Source organism: Anomalospiza imberbis, chromosome 6 (assembly GCF_031753505.1).
Source record: "Anomalospiza imberbis isolate Cuckoo-Finch-1a 21T00152 chromosome 6, ASM3175350v1, whole genome shotgun sequence".
Lineage (NCBI taxonomy): Eukaryota > Metazoa > Chordata > Aves > Passeriformes > Viduidae > Anomalospiza > Anomalospiza imberbis.
In genome coordinates this window covers 49,223,982-49,244,411 of record NC_089686.1, presented here as the reverse complement: position 1 = coordinate 49,244,411, position 20,430 = coordinate 49,223,982, and the positions used below count along the sequence as shown (strand labels likewise).

Here is a 20,430-nt window from a genome sequence, read left to right as displayed (position 1 = left end):
CTGTGCAAAATCAGAGAGACAGAAATAAGTGCTAATTGGTGGCAGCATCAGCAAAATGTCCCAAACCCTAGCAACCATACTATGAATGATACAGTTCAGGTTATTAAAAGAGAGGTTTTGAAATTGCAAGAAATAATCAGTAGGAAATGGAGAAGTGAAAAATTTATTCTGGGTGCAAACGACTGCAGCCACTTCACTGGCAATGAGACAGCTTTACTCACCACTGCTTGGTACTTGCTGTGATTATCTGCACTTCTTAGCTCTGAAGATTTATCATGCTCTTCTCCAATTTCTTCACTTGACAGGAATTCACTCAATTTCTGCACACTGAGAGGGGAAAAAACCCACAATGACACATCAGCCTTGGAAGAAAAACTTTTGTTCACTGCAATGTTTGCTAGAGAGTATCCCTTCTTGTACTTCAGCTGCTGTCTGCTGCAGTTTGTTTGTTCTTATTTTGTTACAGGTGTATGAAAACACGCAATGGGAAGTTACTCAAGGAAGCTTTCAAAACCTGCCCTGTTGCCTATTAACAGTGATCTTTTAACAGTTTGTGCAGATGTTCCTCAAGTCATGTTCTCTTCCGACACCACCAGAGAGATCTCACACAAAGGCTTTTTCAGGCATTTGTGGGACACAGAAGGGCTACAACAGTGGCTTGTTTTGAAGCCAGGTAGAATTATGGTCATTTATGCTGATCAAGTTTGGCCCAGTCAGTCCTACTGAACAGTCTTATAAAAGCTCTACACCATGAGCTAAATTAAACCAGCGCTGGTGAAATATGATGTGCATATGGTAACTAGATAAAGGAATACACCTTAACAGAATAGTATTCAACAGATGAGCTATAAAAGGAATCCTGACAACCAGCAACAAAGAAGAAGGCATAAAATTCTCACTAGCTGCTTTAAGATTTAATTAGCTAAGAGATAATGTGCCTTTATTAAGACATTTAACAGATCAGGGCATCAATTTATCTCTGTACCTGACTTTATAAAATGTATGTCTAATCTACTCACAGGAACAGCAAATGAAATTTGTGAAAGAATTGGATTGAATCATGAGCTCAACATCAAAGAAGCTCAATTAGCTGGAAATAAGACTTCAAAATTATAAAGTGCCAGAAGGCCTAAAAATAAATTTATGGACAAGAGCTGAAAAAATTGATTTCAATGTTTAGCCTTAGGCTAACTGGGGAGAAAAAGGAAAAACTGAAGCATTGTGATATGTGGTGATCTGTTAAGATGCCAGTCTTATAAAATAAGAATTCGCCTGCCAAGATTTATTTTGCATTTCACTACCAGAGATTTCTTCTTTAGAAGGAGACTTAGTTTCTTCTAAGAACCTTGTGAGATCCCCCACTGATGCCAAAACATTGTTGGATCCAGGCATTACAGCATTACCTGAGGCAGACTCCCTGCACAGCTAACACTTATCCTGCAAGCAGAGATCAAATTCACCCTGGGACTCCCTAGGAGAGAACTGGTTCTATAGCTTTTCTGTCAACTTGCCTGATTGCTAATGGCAGCTGGGGACTGAGATCAGTGGATGTCTTAGTGGATTCAGCGAAGGGAATTTAGCTAGAGCAGGTACTACAATCTAAACAACAAAAAGGGGGAAAAAAACTATTTGGGATGCGATAAGAGGAATAATATTTAATTTGGGATCAATTCTTGATCTCTTAATGGGAAGGTCTTTTATCTCAAAGGAAGTGATTAGAAGCTCCATTGCTAGAGATATTAATATTTATTTGCACAAAGCTCTGGAAAACAGGGCTAGGAATCTTACCCTTTTGGTTCAGTAAACCAGACACTTAAAAGAACATTTCAAATGTCTCTAAATGGACCAAATGATGGTTTAGATGCCGCCTATACAGATTTGATATGCAGCTGCACCTATATTATCTGCATGAAAATTACACTGATATTTGAGAAATTGCTGTGAAGAAGGAGCAGACAGAGAAGTCCCCCATGTATCTGCTCCAGGGTCTAGAGAGGTAGGAAGAGAAGACAGCATTCTCAGACCATGCATATCCAAACAAGAGTATGTCTCTATTAAGCCGCCCAACAATTTGACTTTATTCTCTAGTTGTGTATCTGGGTGTTCATACTCTCTGCAAACCCTTCCCAATGCTCTGCAGTTCTGGAATTACTGCCCCTGAGACAATTACTGAAGAAACACAGTAGAGCTGTGGGAAAATTTTGTGTTAGAGGCAACAGCTCTTCCTTTAGGATGCCAGACTGTTCTAAACTCTTAAAGAATAGAAAAAGGACGTTCTCTGCAGAGCTCTTGCTGACTGCACAATTCAAGTATTCCAATATCTCCAGAGGAGAACTTATTTTTAAGCCACAGAAAGGACATATTGATTAAAACACAGCTATTTGCACAGCTGACTGGAGAGCTGGTTTGATATTAAACCCCATAAGAGACATAATACCCCTCTTGCTGCTTAACCTTTTCTGATTGAAAATGGTACACTGCACCCTTTGTCCCTGAAGACTCACATGGAAGAAATGCATCCATTGACTCCTCAGTTTTAATTTTCAGTGGCAGAAACACTCCACATACTAAAAAAAACTCCAAAGCACCACTATACACAGAGGTATCAAATTTTTTGCCTTTCTAAAGACTTTAAACAGTTGCTCCTCTCAGAAGCGGACACCCAAGCCCATAACTTGAAATATTTTCAGGGGTCCTACATGGAACAGAAGCTTTAAATCTGTCAGTCAAACAGTGGTCCTGAGTGTGTCAATGCCCATCCACGGGGATGCTTTGCAATTGGGCAATGTGTAACAATTAAAGATACTGACAAGGTTATTGATCGATATTATTGTCCTTGATAGCATCAGGCATCAAAGACTGTAGCCAATACTAACAGAGCAGGGTTTGTGGAGTGCCTGGGAAGCAAAGCCAGTAACATACTCCTACTATCCTTTACATGCTGGTTTCCCTGCTGGATCATCTTCTGCACCACTTAGTCCCTTTCTATCACTCCAGGAGAAGCTGTCTTTATACAAATGCTAAAATCAGTCAGACTATTTCAGCCTAAAAAAGCTGAAATACAAATTTGCCAAGTTAGGTCACCTTTGACTGACCAGCTACTTATAAGCAGGAAGGTGTAACAGTAGGGCACAGTTGCAGCAAGCAAACAATAGCTGTGCTCAATTGGTGCAAACTCGACTGTCTGCTTTTTAACATTTACTAAACTGCTTCAGCAAGCACATCTTTGTATGGCTTGAAAATATCTGGCACATGCTTCCAAAATATTCCTCTGAAGGGTGAGGTACTCTAGAGAGAGCAGCACCACCAGCACTATGGAGCAAGGCACTCTGGAACACTACCTGGGTGATACAGCCAGCCAGGAAGGCAAGGATGATGTCAGCTTTGTTACAGAGTTTGATTCTTGTCTGCATCACAAACGGCAGGGCAACCTGCCGACAAAAAGATATCTCCAGAATAACCCATGAAGAACTCCCAGCTAGCAACAATTAATACTTGGCTCATACTAATCGCTCTCAAATTGTTCCTGTGGCATTAACAGGCACAATTCATTTGCAAAGAAATCCCTAGACAAGCCAAAAATAAATGCCTGCTGGTAATAGGCAGTGTCAGTGTGGGCGCCCAGGCACTTTGCTGGCTGTAATCTTTGCATGACAATTTGCCATGGCTCTAGGGACTACCACAGTGGCTGCAAAACATTTCCTGCCAGCTGCTGATGCTCTCAGATTTCGAACTCCTTAGGAGAGAGGACACAGCTGTGACTTTGCACTGTCAGGGAATTTTCAAGCACTGAAGGCAATCTCAGCCTCGTACTGCAGTCTCCCTTCCATCTCCAAAGCAACACAAAGGCAATTAAGCAAGGGCTGGTGGCCAGTATCTGTCCCATAGCTTAAATAAGCTCGTCAGACAGCTTCATTGGAGATCAAAGTTGTCCTAATAAAGAAGGAAGCCCAAACTCTGCTTCCCCCTATCAGTTAGGTAGAATTAAACTGCATAAGAAAAAGCATTAGGAGGTTTTTACACTAACCTGTTGATACTAAAATCCCCAGTGAAACAGCAATTCTGTTATTTGGTTAGCTTTTGAACACTCAAACTAACATGCTCATCAGAAAGTAAAAATTCATCAGGGCTGGATTAAAAATTTAGTCATTAACTTACTGTGACTCTTAGAAGTGATGTTTAAGGTTTTTTGTTTGCTTGTTTCTGTCTAACTCTGCCCCAACAGGCAAAAACAAGAGATACGTGCTGAAACACATGTCCTTCTGTGATTACCTTTTACCCTTCTACATGCTTGATGGAGGGGAAAAAAAGTTGGGAAGCAGTTTACAAGAACAGATAAATAATCACCACGCTATTTCTTACCTTGAAGTTGTAAAATAAGCAACAGACACATTCTCAGAAAACTGGGTAGGTGGTAGATATTAATTTTTTACAGTTCTCACCTTACTAAGGCTTTAACAGTGGATCTAACCACACTTGAGAGCAGGAACAACGGAGACACAAGGATATGAAACAGGGAGAGGGAGGCAAATGCCACTGATGGGGAGAAGTCAGCCTTTCTTGTCAGATGAGCATGGACAACAAATGTCTACAAAGAGACAAACATCACCGTCAGTGTTTTGCCATAAAGAAAGAAACAGACTTCATATTTCACAAGCATTTCATTTACAGAACCTGAATTCACACTCTCGTAACAGTTTGGGGGAGTGCTGCACGCTCTAGGCTGCTTCTGGTCCCAGAAGGCAAATCGGCATTTTCCATTCTCTCCCAGAGGAACTGCAAATGTGCAGCAGGTTTGCATCCTGTTCTCCTACTTCCCCAGTTCCACATCACTTATACTTGAAAATGCACTCATAATTAACACTATTTAGGAAGTTCATACTTACTATAAGCACAGCTGCAATTGGTATTGCTGCATTCATAAAGACTGGGAAGGAAAACACATAGGAACATTTAGAAACAATTTTCATTCAGACATGCTAAATGCTACAATGCTACTAGCACTGCTTTACATTGGTGTTTTCTATGCTCTTACCTTGCATGTCTGTCCCCTCTATCACAACCTGAGGTTATTATTTAATCACCACCTTTTCATTTTGACCTTCACTCAACTTTATTTCATGTAAGTAAACTACACAGAGAAAGAATACATACTCTAGAGCTAAAACAGAACCCAGGCATCAGTACAGGTGTAACAGAAAAAGGCTAGACACTTCTTTTGTGTTTAAAATGTGCCTGTCCTTTTCTTCACCCAGATATAGCCATGTTGAAGCAGGAAAAGCTCTCCCCAGTTACTTAATCTGAAGTGAAGTGTCACTGACTCCTCTGGTTGAATGTTTGGTCACCCTTTTCTCAGCATAAACCCCTGAAGGACTCTATATAGTGTCAGTTCTCTTACCTACATTTAGATGAGCTTTAATGAATCCTCTAACATATCCCTAAATTCTGTACTCATGCTTATATAAAATAGCTGAGTTATTGCATGTAGCTCTATTTCCTAGTCAGAGAGGAGAATTTAAAAATATAAGTATGTTAAGAGTGTGTAATTACAAAATAAAAGCTTCAGCTTTGAAAGACTAACATGTATTAAAGTCTAGAAATGCATAGTTTACACCTCACCCCTGGAAAAAAAAAAAACAATGTATTTTTCTGAGAAAAATATTATTTCTGTGATGGAACACAAAGCAGCTTCTCATGTCTCTTTAATGGCTCTACTTCCTGACCAGTTCTCACACTTTGTATCATCCCAAGGTAGTTGCAAGCACAGAAATTGTAAAGAAGGGAAGCTTGCTGCCTGCAGCTCTGTCCTTCTGAATGCCATTAAATCCTTGCCTTTGCAATGTGCCTTTGAGACTGCTGCAGTACACGGGTTTGCTTTTAGGGACGAATCTGGTGAGAGAATCTAGCAAAGCTGATGAACTTCTCAGAGATGGATCCTGCTCTACTCCTGTCCACAGTACAAAATCATACCTGTCAAATAGGAGGCTGGATGGAATAAATACCCTGTAGGGTTGGCAAAGCTTGCTGTAGTTAAGACATCATAATTATTGGTGGCTCCCAAGAAGCTGAGCTGAATTTTGCTATTATATTAGATCACCATTACATACAAGGACTTCAAATTTCTTTCTACCAAACAAACATGAGCCATTAGAATTTGGGGATTGTTTTCCTTTTTTTAAAATTTTTTTTCCCAACTATGAGAGAGTCGGAATCAAACTCTATTTTGCAGCTAAGACATTACATTTAATTAATTTTAGTCAAAAGGACTTTGTTACTGGAAAAAGGCAGACTAAGAACTGAGAAAAAAGGTTCAGTTGGTCTGGATATTTTAGTAACAGTAACCACTTATTTTCCTGTGACAAAGCCTGGAGTTATTTTGCTTCCGACAGGTTAGGCAAAAAAAATCATAGAAATAGGAAACCACTCCTTTCTTTCTCTGTCTTTCCTGAATTTAATGTACATTAAATCCTGTAAAGATGTCACCCAACTTTGATTCAGGTGGGGGCCTTTCATTAAAATACAGAAAGAGGTAATTTCTATAGTAGCTCTTTTAGTACACATGAACAATTCCATATACATATAGCCAGGATCCTGGCACAGGGGTGAGGCACACCAGATCCAATTTCCATGTGGTCTTGAAATGGAATTTTCTTGTAGTCTAGCCAATGCTGCCCTGGAACTTGTAGGTATATTTTCTGTAATCCAATGGAAATCTATTCCTTTTGAATAAAATAGTTCCAACAACATTCTTTATTTCTGTTAATAGCCATGTGTACTTAGAAAAGAATTCCAGAGTCGATTCAACATTCTGTTAAAAGAACTATATATAAAAAGCTCTTTTCTGCTTTCTTAGTGTTCTAGCATCTGTCTGCCTTCCTCTAGATCACAAATACAAAAAATTGTGGTCCTCTAATGCCTTTTAATTTTTTTTTTCCTAAAGAAATTAAATCATGTGTTCACTACAATATTAGCCAACGTGTTTTGGGCTGATTATGCCTCTCATTCTAATTATATTTAAGTTAAAAGAGCAAATTCTCCTGTATTTATATTCCCTTTTTAGTCTGCAAAAGCGCAAGTTTGCAAAGACTGGTGTGATTTCTGCTTAAGTCTGAAGGTGTAAGGAACTCCTAGGCTGAAACAATAAGAACCTTTATAAGCCAAAATTATAAGCACCATCAAATAAAGCTGCACTGCTTTACCCCAAGCTGAGAAGTTATCTCCTGTGTCTTGCACATTCCTAAATATCACACATAACACAAAATAAGAATGCAACTGCAAACTTGGAATGTTTCAAGAAGCATCAGTAAATAAAAAGTTTTTCTAGTAATACAGATTCTTATGTCATTGCTTCACAGAACAATCAGTACCCCTGGGATGAATACACTTTTTCCTAGATGTTGCAAATGACTCTGTGAGGATTTAAAATTCAATAAGCCTTCACAGCCCTACAGCTGAACCCTTGGCCCTGACTATAAATAGATTTTAATGCCACATGAAGCACTGCAGACAAAGGGAACCCATCTATGTTGATCTGGGAGTAAGACAGTTTCTGCTCTCACAGCCTGCAGCTAAATTCTGTTTTATGTCAAAGCAGAAACTCTTCTCCAAGCCCACAGTGCTTAGGATTGCCAGAGAGAAATTCTGGTCTCAGAAGACAAGGAATACCTCAATTTAATGTCAGTTAAATTCAGTGGGATCGTGATCTTTCTCTTAGAGTACATTTCTTATGTGATCATAAGAACTAGGCCTCCTTATTATCCCAGGAGATATTTGTACAGGTACCAAGTAGTGCTCAAAAATTTCTTGCTAAAATTTTCCATTTCATTAATATCTCACAGTGTATATATTCTTCAGTGTGACTTTACTAATTATTTCTAAAATATTACCATAGGAATTATATAGGTACTGCATATAATCTCCTCAAACACAGAGTTTAATTTGCTGTAGTCTTTTTAAAAACACAATAAAGTCTTAAAGTAGCTTGAAAAATAACAGGAGAGGAAAGAATCTGGATATGGAATGACAAAATTGCCTGAATGCTCATGCTTTTCTTTCCAGGATATAGAAATGGTTTTAAGAATTACTTGTTTTAACAAGAAATCCAAGTTTGGAGTAAGAACAAGTAAATATTGTCTGTTGGGGTTTCAGTGCAAAGACAATGCCTGTCACATATTATTTGTATGGTCTGAATTGTGCAAAATGCAGGAAAAAAACCCTCAACAAGTAAATTTCAACATCAGCTTACTCTTGAATGCTGTGTTCTAGAAGAGAATATTGCTGGCTAAATATAGTCTGTGAAACATTTGTCCCTTGAAAGCTTTTGTCCAGAAAAAGTAAATTCTTTGAAGCATTCATTTTTTCTTTTAGGCATATTTCCCATACAAGCAAAGTTCTACTGAATTAAATGCAGGGTCTGACTAGATGGAAAGTAAGAAGTACAGATCAGAGCCCAAAGCAACTGAAATAATCTCGACAGAGAAATGGTAAACTCATCAGTAGCTACTAATTCGGTAGCACTTAGCTGAGCAGTGGATTAAGGTGAAGGAACAGACTTACTGGATATGGAGGTGTAAAGGGCAAAAGACTTGAGGCTAGTCATTTCTTTCTGTCTGGTTTCCTCCACGCTGCTGTGAAATATGTGCTCCCAAGCATAGAGTTTCAGGAGCTTAATGCCCCGCAGCATCTCATTTGTCTTCTTCAGCCTCTCGTTGGAGTACTCCTGCAACATTTACACACACATTTACCTGAAGAGTACAATAAAAACACTGCTTTCCTAAGCATAAGGATGACACAAAAATTATAAGCAGCCCCCTTGCACAGTGCAGACATTTCCATCACAATCAGCACTGCTCCTATCTGCAGGAATTTCTAGGTGACACTGACTGTATGACTGGATGCTGCAAGAATGAATGCTGTCCACATTTCTGGAAGGGTGCATTCTGTTGATGGGAAGGAATTCCTCTACACACAGGAAGATGCACAAATAAGTCTCCTCACTACCCATGATCTGTGGTGGAAGAGATTTCAGCTAGCTCTGGCTCCATTACAAGTTGCTGCGGCTTCCTTGGCAGTACGACAGTTGCTGAAAGGGGGACTAAGGTTCAGAGCAGCTGGGCATGGGAATGCCAGTGAAGCAAGGTAACATTGTCAGCAGTGATGCAGGTGATTCAAATTATACACAAGCCAAATGAGGGATCAAGGAACAGCTTGTGACTTAGCAGACCTCTAAGCTCCCCAGTTGAGGCACACACCATGGGAGTTAGGACTGCATGGAGTTTGTTTAAATAAATCTGTTTGATAGATTTCCACGTCTGGGGTCCGAGTTTGGATTCCTACTTTCTTTCCCTTTGGACAGCTTGTCCTGCACAACTCACAGCTCTGTGCACTGCCGAAAGCTACTTCAGTCAATGACTACTGATCATCTGTATTAGTAAGTTAGAAGGTTTTAAAGTTTTTTTTGCTCTTAGGGAACCATACTTGCTGAAAAATGTAAACCCCCAAAAATATGTATTTACTGCTTACACTTACGATCTCACATTCTTGAATGTGACATTCTTGAACACTATGAAACATTTGACAAGCAATTCTGGATCAACATCCATGCTTAGGTTTGTAATTCCAAGCACAGACCAATGTATAATTACCAGATATGATACTGAGATCACAAGTTAGTTTGAAGACACTCACCAGTGTGCTTCGCTGGGCCTGTGAGAGTTTTGTTGCTACAAAGTACTGAACAGGTGCAAGGACTATGATTACTGCTGCTCCAATTAAGGCACTGATTCCAAGAAGGTAGTAGAGCAGAAGAACTCCTACAATTATCTGTTGGGATAAAAGAAGGTGAGGGAAAGATTTTGGCTTCACTTGAGGTATGCACCACAAAGACCAGTTTCAGGGTAAGGGACAATGTTCAACCAACAGCGGCTGCAGTTAGAGCCACCCCAAATGTCACAGGTTCAGCACTGCTGGCATAGCCAATGTGATCAGCCAGGGCTTCTCTCAGGGACCCAGACACCCACCCGGTGCTCCTCTCCCCAGCCTGGGCATTCTCTGTATTTCTGTTTCTGTATTTCTCCCCATTATGCACAGTAAAAGAAAGTTTTACAGGTTTGTGTATCTTCTGTAATTTAACTCTCAAAACTATTTAAAAGAACTTTTTTAAAAGTAAATAAAATTTAGAAAAACACCATTAAATAAAATGTAATTTAAATATACTTTCAAATAACACAGTATACCACTGAGAACACTCACCTCAGATAATCTCTGACATAAACTGTTTTAAGGATCTACAGTGCCAGACAGACAATTACTTTTGAAAAATGGTTACAGAAACAGTGTTAAAAAAAAAAAAAAAAGCTTTGTCTTTGGATAAGTAAGAATCTAGAAGAAAGCCACGGTCTGGATGGAGAGGGCTTACTGTAAGCAGCTCAATAAGCACAAACAATATATACAAGCCACCAAAGTTAATTATCACTATTGTCATGACTGACTCCTGAACGATCTGCAACATTGACAATCTAAGTATTTAAAAGTGTAAGCTGATAAATCAGTCAGAAGACACAGGAGTAAAAAGTTAATTTCATACTTCATTTCCCTTAATTAAAAAAACCCCAATAATTGGAAATTTCCTTAATGTGTTATCTATTACTTTTGATATGTTTGTACACTCTCATAACCTTCACAGAAACAGTCTTCCATCATTTCAAAGCTCAATGGTTATATGCCTATTTCCACACATTTTTAGGAATCAGCTGTTTACATGAAAAAAAGGAATCTGTAGTTTCCACATTTCCATCAATTTAAAGCACAGAGAGAAAATTACTTTTTTTCTTCTTAGGAACCCTCTGATGCCTCTCTACAGCTGAATTAAACTAAGAGATGACTCTCAAAATGAGTCACAGTATTGAAGAAGAAAATATGCACTGACATGAAAGTAAAACCCCACTGTATGCGAACCACAAATCTAATAAGAGGCAAGGTTAAATTGCAAATTAAAAAAAAATCTTTCAGTGATGAGTAAGTGAGCAATATGCTTCCACCTGAAGTCAGGAAATTAATGAGTGTTTGAATCCAAACAAAATACACAAAGCCTCTGCCAGATACCCCTGTCAGAGCTCTCCTCCATAACACAGAATGGTCTTGGTCTTTACAGATCAAGATTTTCCACTCCCAACTGCTTCACCATGGGCAGATGCTGTGGGCACTCAAAATGCAGGATAGCACTGAACAGTGAGAAACCACTGCAGAACACTGACTCCCTGTTTTCTTGCTTTCCCAACCTACTGGCTGATTGTCAAGGACATTATGGGACCACCTAGTTCTAAAAAGAGAGCATCAGCTTCTCCCATAGGCAAGAAGAAAGCTATCCCAGCTGGATCCTGGCTGAGTTACTAGCTCACAGCTGCTTTTCCAACCCTCATCCTGGCTACTGAGAGGGTCAGTCTTTGCAATAAAAATCCCATGTTTCCAATAGGTTAAAAATTATCCCATTTTCATCTTCTTTATAATGTGATAATACAAACAAACTTTTGAAATACCTTCAGCATGTATAGAAAAAAAAGAAGAATTGTATCTGAAAAGAACTGAAATCTTATTGAACATAATTCTATATCACATCACAAAGTATAGAGTCAAGAATAAAGAGTACACAGATAACATCTGAGCTCTGGGGGACAGTATCTAGCAGATGGGAGGGCTCTCATCAGTATTCCTGAGAAGGCAAAAATCATATTTAAAAAAAAGTCTGTGTAATGAAACACTGCTTCTCTTTCATCAAAATCCTAAAGCTCTTCTCTGCCAGAGATAAATATCAGGAGTGAAAAGCTCACCAATAGCTTTGGTTATTTTGTCTTGATTATTTATTGAGGATGGCAAATACTTTCAGCCAGAAACTGCTTTGTGGGAAGCTTTGAGAGAGACAAATGTCCTTTCATTACAAGTGTAAGCTCTCCCTATCAAGGAGCCAGAGATATGAGAATACAGGATTTTTTAATAATCACAATGAAATCAAACAAGGGTGTTTATCAAATGGAGGCAGGGGGAGAAGGCCTTTATAAGACCTCATTTTGCTCCCAGGGTTTGAGCCAAACCTACTGAGGGCATCTTTCAACTGACTGGCATCCCTGGGCCTCTTCTCATGGATTTCAATAGCATTCAAACACTAACTAAAGACAATAATAAAGCTCCCATTGACTCCAGTCAGAGCAAGGATGGGGTTCAAATTATCTGGACTGTATAGAGAACCTAACTTGTCATGAATGGCTATTATTAAATCTACAGCAGATGCTGAAATGTTGATTGCTAGACTAAGAGCTACAAAACAGTTAAAAACCTGTTTTAAATAATAATTTTGTTTGGACTTTGTGCAATGTAGTATTAGCCATCTTTCAAGCAGCCAGTAATTGTTTTCACTGCCCCATAAAACAAGGTACTGAATGAATACTATGGAAAAACCTTCTGAAGAAGCCTTTGTGGCCAACGTGACTCACTGATTTTGGCAAGGAGTGCACCACCCACAAAACAGGAGCACGCTCCAGCACTGATAGTCTTCATCTGGAAAGGAGCATCGCAGCGGGAATTCTTATGCAAATATAATTTTATTTTCTGCAGACTGTCAGGAAGTCTTTGAGTCTGTGACTTCTGGCCCAACAGAGCAAAATGTTGCTACAGAGTATGCAATGGAATTGGATTAATTCTCAGTTGCACTAAAATACTCTCTATGCTGTGCTGCCAGAGAGGTCTTAGAAAATAAGTGTACATGAAATTGATAGCTTGTACATAGTTTGTCTATAATAATTGATAGCCTAGACATTATCATTAAGGGGGTGGACTCTTCTTGACTCTCCATAGCTTTTTAGCAATATCATTTTAGCAGTCTACAATCACTGACTTCTTACTGTGCTTCCCATAAAAGGAATGAAAATATCCTGACATCCAAATTATTACCAACAAACTGCCAATATGTAACCATATTTAATATGATATTTCCTCTCAATCAATTTTCATTACAATTATCAGCTCTTTTGCAATTTAGACATCAATATTAGGACATATTCCGTGATAATTTTTTCCTCCCCACTTTAAAATAATCCGGTTCCCATTTTTCCTCCCCCACCCACAATTTCAGGGAAACCATGCCAAAAAATAAGTCAAGTTGCTTTCTAAAAAATTCCAGATGATAACTGCTATATGCATCACCCTCCCTTAATTCTAGAAAGCAAAATTTTTTAAACTGCCATGTAAGTTCCTCCACAGTAGATCAGAAAAACTAGTCCATACCTCTTGGGTAGGAGTAACTGCACTGGAAGAAAAAAATGCATTTATATTGCACGAATGCAACCACACTGTGACCTAAACATGGCCACAATCACCTTAAATCTCAATATTTTGACAGGCATGGTTTTCTACATCTCACAGGTGTAGAAAGCACTGTTAAAAGAAGCCATCAGTTAGTAAACTGCTGATTGTTTACATCTTAATAAACTCACTATCCTGATTTGAGGCTTTGCACAAGTCTCATGGAGCTAGCAAGCGTTTTATCAGAGATTCAGACAGTTTATTTCTTCCTCCACATCCTACTGCAGTCTCAGAAGCAATCTATGCCTACTACCAGAGATACTATCTGTGGTAAAACAGCAGGTTTCAAAAATGTGGCCAGAGTGTGAAGATTCAGAGTATTTCAGGAGGACACTTACTGCTTTTTCAGAGAATGAATACTCCAAGACTGAGACTACACAAGAGGATACAAGATAAATTCAAAGACTCACTATAACTGACAATAAAAAATTACCTACATTGCCCCCTCCCCAAGTATCTTCCTCAGTGAGGGTAAAAAAATTCAGGGCAAATAGCTAAATGAGGCATTTTTTTCCCCAGGTTAGGAAGTTAATTTGGTTTATCACATGATCAGATGATTTGAAGACCTGATTTTAAGGGGAGCTGCTCATCTGATCTGTAGCAGCTTGACAAAAATCTCCTGTATTCAACAGGAACAATTACAAAATCCACTCAATTTTAGTAAATATCTTTATTGTCACAAAAAGTCCTGATGGCCAGCAGTCTAACACCTCTCTCTTTGAAAGACATTCATACTGTTTAATTATCTGACTAGCTGGCTTTTCTTCCCATTCCCAGTTTTTCAATGTCATTTTCTTATATGCTTACCATCTTACAGGAGAAAATCACTAGTATAAGATGCTGATGGACATAAACTCCTAAGCAACACCCCTAAAACCACATTATAAACTGCCTGGAAACATGATCTGCTGGTTGGTGACTATATACAGTTCTCATGAAAACCATTTAAATTTTAGGCAAGGGCAAGCAACCCAAAATGCAAAGCTGCTGGATAGATTACTTGCAGGTTCTGACTTACACACCAGCAAAATCAGCCTCTGTGTGGTGCTGGAACCAGACTGCCTTTGAGACATGAACACAATGAAGTTTTCATCATATTTTTGAAACTAAATTATACGTCTAGAAAATACCAAATTCACCAATAAGAGAATTTAAACTCTACTGCCTCTTCTGTTTGTGCTAGCACTGAAGCACACCCAACAAAAGTGCACCAAGTAGCTGGAAGATGGAAGTAGCTCAGTACCCTGCAGGAAGACTTGCAGGGTACTGAGTATCAGATGAAACTTCATGCTTTACTGCCAGCTTTTTCAGGAAATTCTTAAATAGAAGTATAAGGTGATCCAAGATGGAAAGGAGACTGAAGGGATCAGACTGTTGTTTAGATACAGGAGGCCAAAGACACCAGAGGATAAAGCAGCAAAACCATTTTGCATAACAAATATGTTATAACAAAAAAGAATAGCCTCCTAAACAATGACAAACTGTGGAGTTTGTCATCCAAAACGCAGCAGCAGTTTCAACGGATGTCCAAAGGATCATCTCTATGTAATCATATTTATGCTACTCTTCTTGCTTCTGCTGGGATTCACAAGACAAATGATTGCAATATCTTCCAGTTAACTTCCCTGATGTAATAAATGAATGCACTGCAACCTCCTACACCCTATAAATTGTTACAAATGCAGAGCATTTTTGGCATCAGCCAAGATCCTAATACAATCATAAATACCTAAAGTCCAGTCACAGATGTGGAATCTATTACAGACAATATTTCTAGATGTTAATAGCTTGAAATTTTATTTCAAGTTATTCTTTTAACTATCCCTACTTTCATAAAGCTCACATGCAATGAACCCCTACAGACTGACATGCATGAAGAACAAAAGCACAATTTATCCCCTTACCTGTACTGGCATAGCCCAAAGGTTAGGGCAGAGGAAGAAGAACCACATCAGCTGATTTGTGTCTATGGCAACCAGGTTACAGATCTGGCCTGCTGTCATCTCCCCCATAGACATGTTAGAAGTTGAAAGCTGCATAATTTTATTGTATATTTTTGTCTGGAAAAGAGATCAAAAGGTACTAGCATACAGAAATAAAATTAGACTTCAGGCTCCATCTAAACCCCAGGCCCAGCATGTTGAGGGCAAACAATATTTCCAGTAACTTGAGGGATGAGAATAAAGTTTGGCCTTTCACATTATTTCTTAACACAAAGCTACTATTCCTCACAGACACAAAGCACAGCTTTGTTACCTGCATTGTGGTTTTCTAAGTACTCCCTTTTTGCATCCCTGTGCATCAATAAGAGAATGAAACCTTTACTGCCCAAAAATGCCCAAGAACCACATTAGCAACTTCATAGTTAATCAAGCTAATGTGTTTCTCGGGCATTTTTTGTCAGTAAAGGTTTCATTCTTTTATTGATTTACACCTCCAGCATCTCCACAGACTGCCCTTCCTGTAACTAACACTAAGATATTATTTGATTCAATATATAATCCTTAATGTATTATAATCCTTGTTATTTTTTTCAGGCAATTGACTCAGGTCCCATCCAACCTCAGCACAATGTTTCTGGCTGAGAACATTGCTGCATTTTGCTTAGAGAACTCAGTTCCATTACACAGTTTAATTCACAGACAGTGAATGTCTCAGGTACAATTCTGTACTGAATTAAGCAGCTGCCTCAGTGCAGAATTAGGCACCAGGTATAAAAATAACATAGTACAGAATAATGAAAGCATACTTTTACCAGCTAGTTTGGTAAAAATCAAATGGGACACACTGAACAGTAGCAGATTTACACAGGATAGGAGGAGAGAAAATATTAAAAGAAAAAAACATAGAAAAAAAAGTATAAGAATACTGGCAGGGAGACTGCCATTAACACTGATCTGCTGCTTAGAGTGCTGACTAAAAATGCTCCAGTTTGAATAGTCCAACTGGCATTATCTGGACCTCTATTATCCAGAACAGTGAATACAAAGCTTTTCTTAAATAAAATTTATTTAGCACTCTTTTCCAACTATTTCCCTATTGCATTTGCTTTGGTCCTTGTATTTTTCACTCATGTGCAGCTCTTCCACTTGATACAAGTAATGAATGTTTTTTTTGTACTTTTGGGTCAAATTTTTATTCCTCTGGAATTTTTCTACTTCACTCTAGTCAGGCAAAACCAATGGATGGAAACCAGAAGTCTGTCAGCTGACAAGTGCTTCCAAGTGTAAGATCAAAAGAGAATTAAACAATTAGGCTGGTATTGAAAGCATCCATCTATCACAGAAACTCCCCACAGGATCCATGCAACTCAGGGGATAAATAGTGTAACTTATAAGTTACACTAAGCCTGGATTTCATGCTGTCACAGGGTAGGTTTCAGTCAGTGCCTTTGGCAATCCCACTCTGTAATCTTACACCAAATTCTCTCATTTCCAGGCACAGAGCTTTGTATGCTACATCAAACTTTGATCTGTAGTTGTCAGGTATACAGACCCCATTTTTGCAATCTGACTTATGTTCAGTGCTTACAGACTCCTCTGTGCCTGGCAGATTTTGTGGCATGATCCATAGAATAAAACACCACTCATGCAGTGGGAATACAATATATATTTGCAATACATTTTAAAGATGTTTTGTTTGCATGGGATGTGATGTTACCAAAATCACATGAGATGTGATTTTGAGGTGGGAGAGGTGCAGTTCACATCTAAACAACTTCAAAAGTTACATTTAGTTTTACTCTCAGCAAATTTTTGCTTGAAGGTAAGAAAAAATACAGCATTGGATATTGAAAATAAACATTTACATAAAACCATCAACATAAGATGCAAAGGAAACAGAACTTAGGGTTAACACAATTTCTAACAGCAATGGTACATTCAGTACATTTCAGGAGAGAAAGATTTCAGAATTTAACAACTATATAATTTATATTTACAACTACATGTTGATGAGGGTGTGAAAAGGTTAATTAGTAATATATTGGGTACCTGTATTGCACCTCTCAAGTTGATTCCTGTTTCAATAGCAACATAGTATGATGCTTGCAGAAATGTCCTTTGCAATAGAAGGGCAAAAAATAAGAGTACAGCCAAAACATAAGCATTGGACAGGAACTCTTGTGATGAAATAAAGAAAACACCAAGAATTTTAGTCTGTAAAAAGAAACAAAGTTAGAAATCAGGCGCAATGGTAATTTGCATAATTAATAAGCAGAGATAATCACAGTTTATTACTTTGAAATTGCTCCCAAACCTTGTCTGAAACCTCACAGTTTATCACTTCAAAGAAGCAGTCTCATAACATGCCAACTCAGGAAGCTTCATTTAAATGCAAAATGATGTTATCTGATATCCTTCCAAAACTCCAGGACACTGAGTAACTCCATATGGTCATTTATTAAAAAATGTGCACTGCCCATCATCAGAAAGGAACAGTTAGCATCCTTTGGGAAAAATTACTCTCTTTAATTTAACACCTCAGGTTACTGAACACTAAAAATGACCTTCAGAACTTGTAAAAAACCCAAAACTCTTTGAACCATGCAAATTGTTTTGGCCTGCAGCATCTTGTTCACTTTTATATAAGGTCATTACCTTCTGGCAAGCTCATGAGATCACCAAAGTGCATTTTGAAGCATGTCTACAGCTCAATGGGAAAATGGTGCATATATTTCAGATTATATTTAACAAGCTGACATCTTTGGTGCCACAACAAGCTGAGATGCTGGCTCACCATGGGAAGCCTTCTGTAACTAAAATGTCTCCATCATCCTCTTTCTCCTCTTGGCTCCTTCAAAACTTTGATTGCTGAATTGAGCTTCCATTAAAGGAGAAATTAGGAAGATGACTCCTTCTATTCCCTTTCAGAGGGCTTCTTGCCATTTACACTCCTGCTCTATCCCTTGCTCAGCACATTTTTTTCTTGCCTACATAGTTTCTTTGCTGTTGAAGTTTTCACAACTGCTATAACACTTAATCAGCTGTATTTCACAAACTCTCAGTGTCTGTACATTTTATTAGATCTGATCTGCACCTTGCAATTAACTTCATAAAAACCCCATATGGCAAGTTCATACAGAGGCAAAATATAGGTTTTTAAGCTGTTCTTTTGCCTGAGCCAGCTGGAAAAGGAACAAACTTCTCCTTATTCTTATTTATACTCTGGTTGATCCAACCTGCACGCTTCTGTTGCTTACTGTGCACTAGCTGGGGAGTTAACTGGATTTCTTCCTGGGCCAATTCAAATCATTGAGACAAGAAAATCAGCCCAGCAAAAAAAAAAAAAAAAAAAAAAAAAAAAAAAAAAAAAAGTGCCCAATCAGTGCCAGAGATATAAAGTATAAAGCAAAGAAGAAAAGAGGAGCAGAGATGAAAAGGAATGTAATAGAAAGAAAATTTTAAATTCTGTATTAAGGGCAAAATTGAAAAATCACAGTACATGCCAGCAATTATAGTTCACATAGAGAGACATTTAACTGCTATTTTACCTATTTGCACCCTAAAGGTATTTTAAAGTCCTAATTTATTACTTATCCCATAGCAATTCAAATAGGCTGCAGAAGCATTTTATACTACAAATAGACTATAGTACACTAAAAATTAGTTTCTCTTCCATATTATTTACAGTCTTACAAGTTCAGGTTTTCAGTGCTGTCCTCCATACACATCTGGCCAGTACTGCTAACCTCTGCAGCTACCACTTTTTACGGTATGTAAAAGAATACTTTTTTCCCCCCACAACTATGTTTGACAAATCACGCTTTTCTAGCAATGAGATTCTAGTGCAGCACTAACTCCCATCAAAACATTACATAATAGACAAGGATGGAAAGGGAGATGAATATTCTCATCCTTTCTTCTAATATTCCCTTGAGAGAAAAAGAGGACAAACATACATACATAAAGACCACACACTTGCTGTGATAGCAAGATGTTTGCCAAGCCTCAGATGCATTATCAGGCCATTAGGGCTTACTGAGCATACCTGTGTTTAAGCTGCAATAGGTTCTACACACACTTGTCAGCCTGCAGGAAACAGAAATACCTGAACACTTCCTGAACTTTTCACATATAAGGCAACTAACCTTGTTCGAGAAGTTGACAGAAATAATTAGATGTTTTATTTTCAGAAATGGCTTTGGGAATATTCAGTGTCCCACCTTCCTGAAAACTTCAGGGTAATGCCAACTCTTAGAAGTTGCTCTAAACCAGTAAAAGGCTGAGCAAAAAGCTGCTATTTAAATTCATAAAGACTCTAGACTCACACAGTCTTAATGTCAATACTGGGCTTTTTGCTACACTGGGTCCTATGACTTCAAGAACTTTTTAAATAATGAGTTTGCTGCATCTCTGAATGTGTTATGTCAGCAGCCACTCCTAATACCGGAACTGCTAATCCTAATGTTGCAACGTGGAAGATGCTACCAGCAAATGATAAAGGTTATCATTCTGTCAGTCTCTTCTTCAGTGTGAAATGATTAACGCTCAGAGAAATCCATGTCATAGGAATGTTCTGGGGTGGCCATAAATATTGATACTGGAGTTATAAATAAACATGAAGAGCATGACAGAATTTAAGACACTGTCGTGCTCTGACTAACTACAGCACTAGCTTGAGCAGTTAATACTGCCTGTGACACCCATGTGATCTGAGTTACAGCTCCATGGTGGGTTATATCTGTCACAAAGGACCTGAGGAGCAGAACAATTATTCTATCTCTTTGTCTTCAGTTTCACAGAGAATTTCTCTTTGAAAGATACAGCTGACTCATTACAACATCTCAATCTAAATATTTGAGATGTAGCTGGATAAGAGATGGGTAAGACACCCTCCATTGTACTCACAATTATATTGCTTATCTGATTCTGTCCCACTGTGTGGCATCTCTTTCCAGTGCCCTCAAACTCAGCAGCACATCAAGCACAAACACTGTTTCTCCCCCACTTATCTTTACCTTCATATGACAGCATTTTAGAAAGCTGTTTTCTTACACCTGTAAAGCTCACAGGGGCAAACTATAAGGCAAGGTTTTATTCTATTAACTCATTACAAGCAGGGATATAACATTCC

General features: G+C 38.4%; 1 protein-coding gene across 8 annotated transcripts in view; it reads right to left on the bottom strand.

The window, feature by feature from the left end:
* The window catches only part of ABCC8 (ATP binding cassette subfamily C member 8), a 73,808-nt gene that overhangs the window by 38,547 nt on the left and 14,831 nt on the right, over positions 1–20,430 (bottom strand). For all 8 annotated transcript variants that reach the window (XR_011000230.1, XM_068194077.1, XM_068194070.1 and 5 more), the window contains 7 exons: positions 17,349–17,513; positions 15,261–15,416; positions 9,688–9,822; positions 8,557–8,719; positions 4,887–4,927; positions 4,443–4,588; positions 222–327 (listed from right to left, as the gene is read on the bottom strand). Coding sequence is in view for 7 of the 8 variants with exons in the window: in XM_068194077.1 (XP_068050178.1) it covers positions 222–327; positions 4,443–4,588; positions 4,887–4,927; positions 8,557–8,719; positions 9,688–9,822; positions 15,261–15,416; positions 17,349–17,513 (912 nt within the window). In the remaining variant the exon portion in view is untranslated. The remainder of the gene's footprint in view (positions 1–221; positions 328–4,442; positions 4,589–4,886; positions 4,928–8,556; positions 8,720–9,687; positions 9,823–15,260; positions 15,417–17,348; positions 17,514–20,430) is intronic.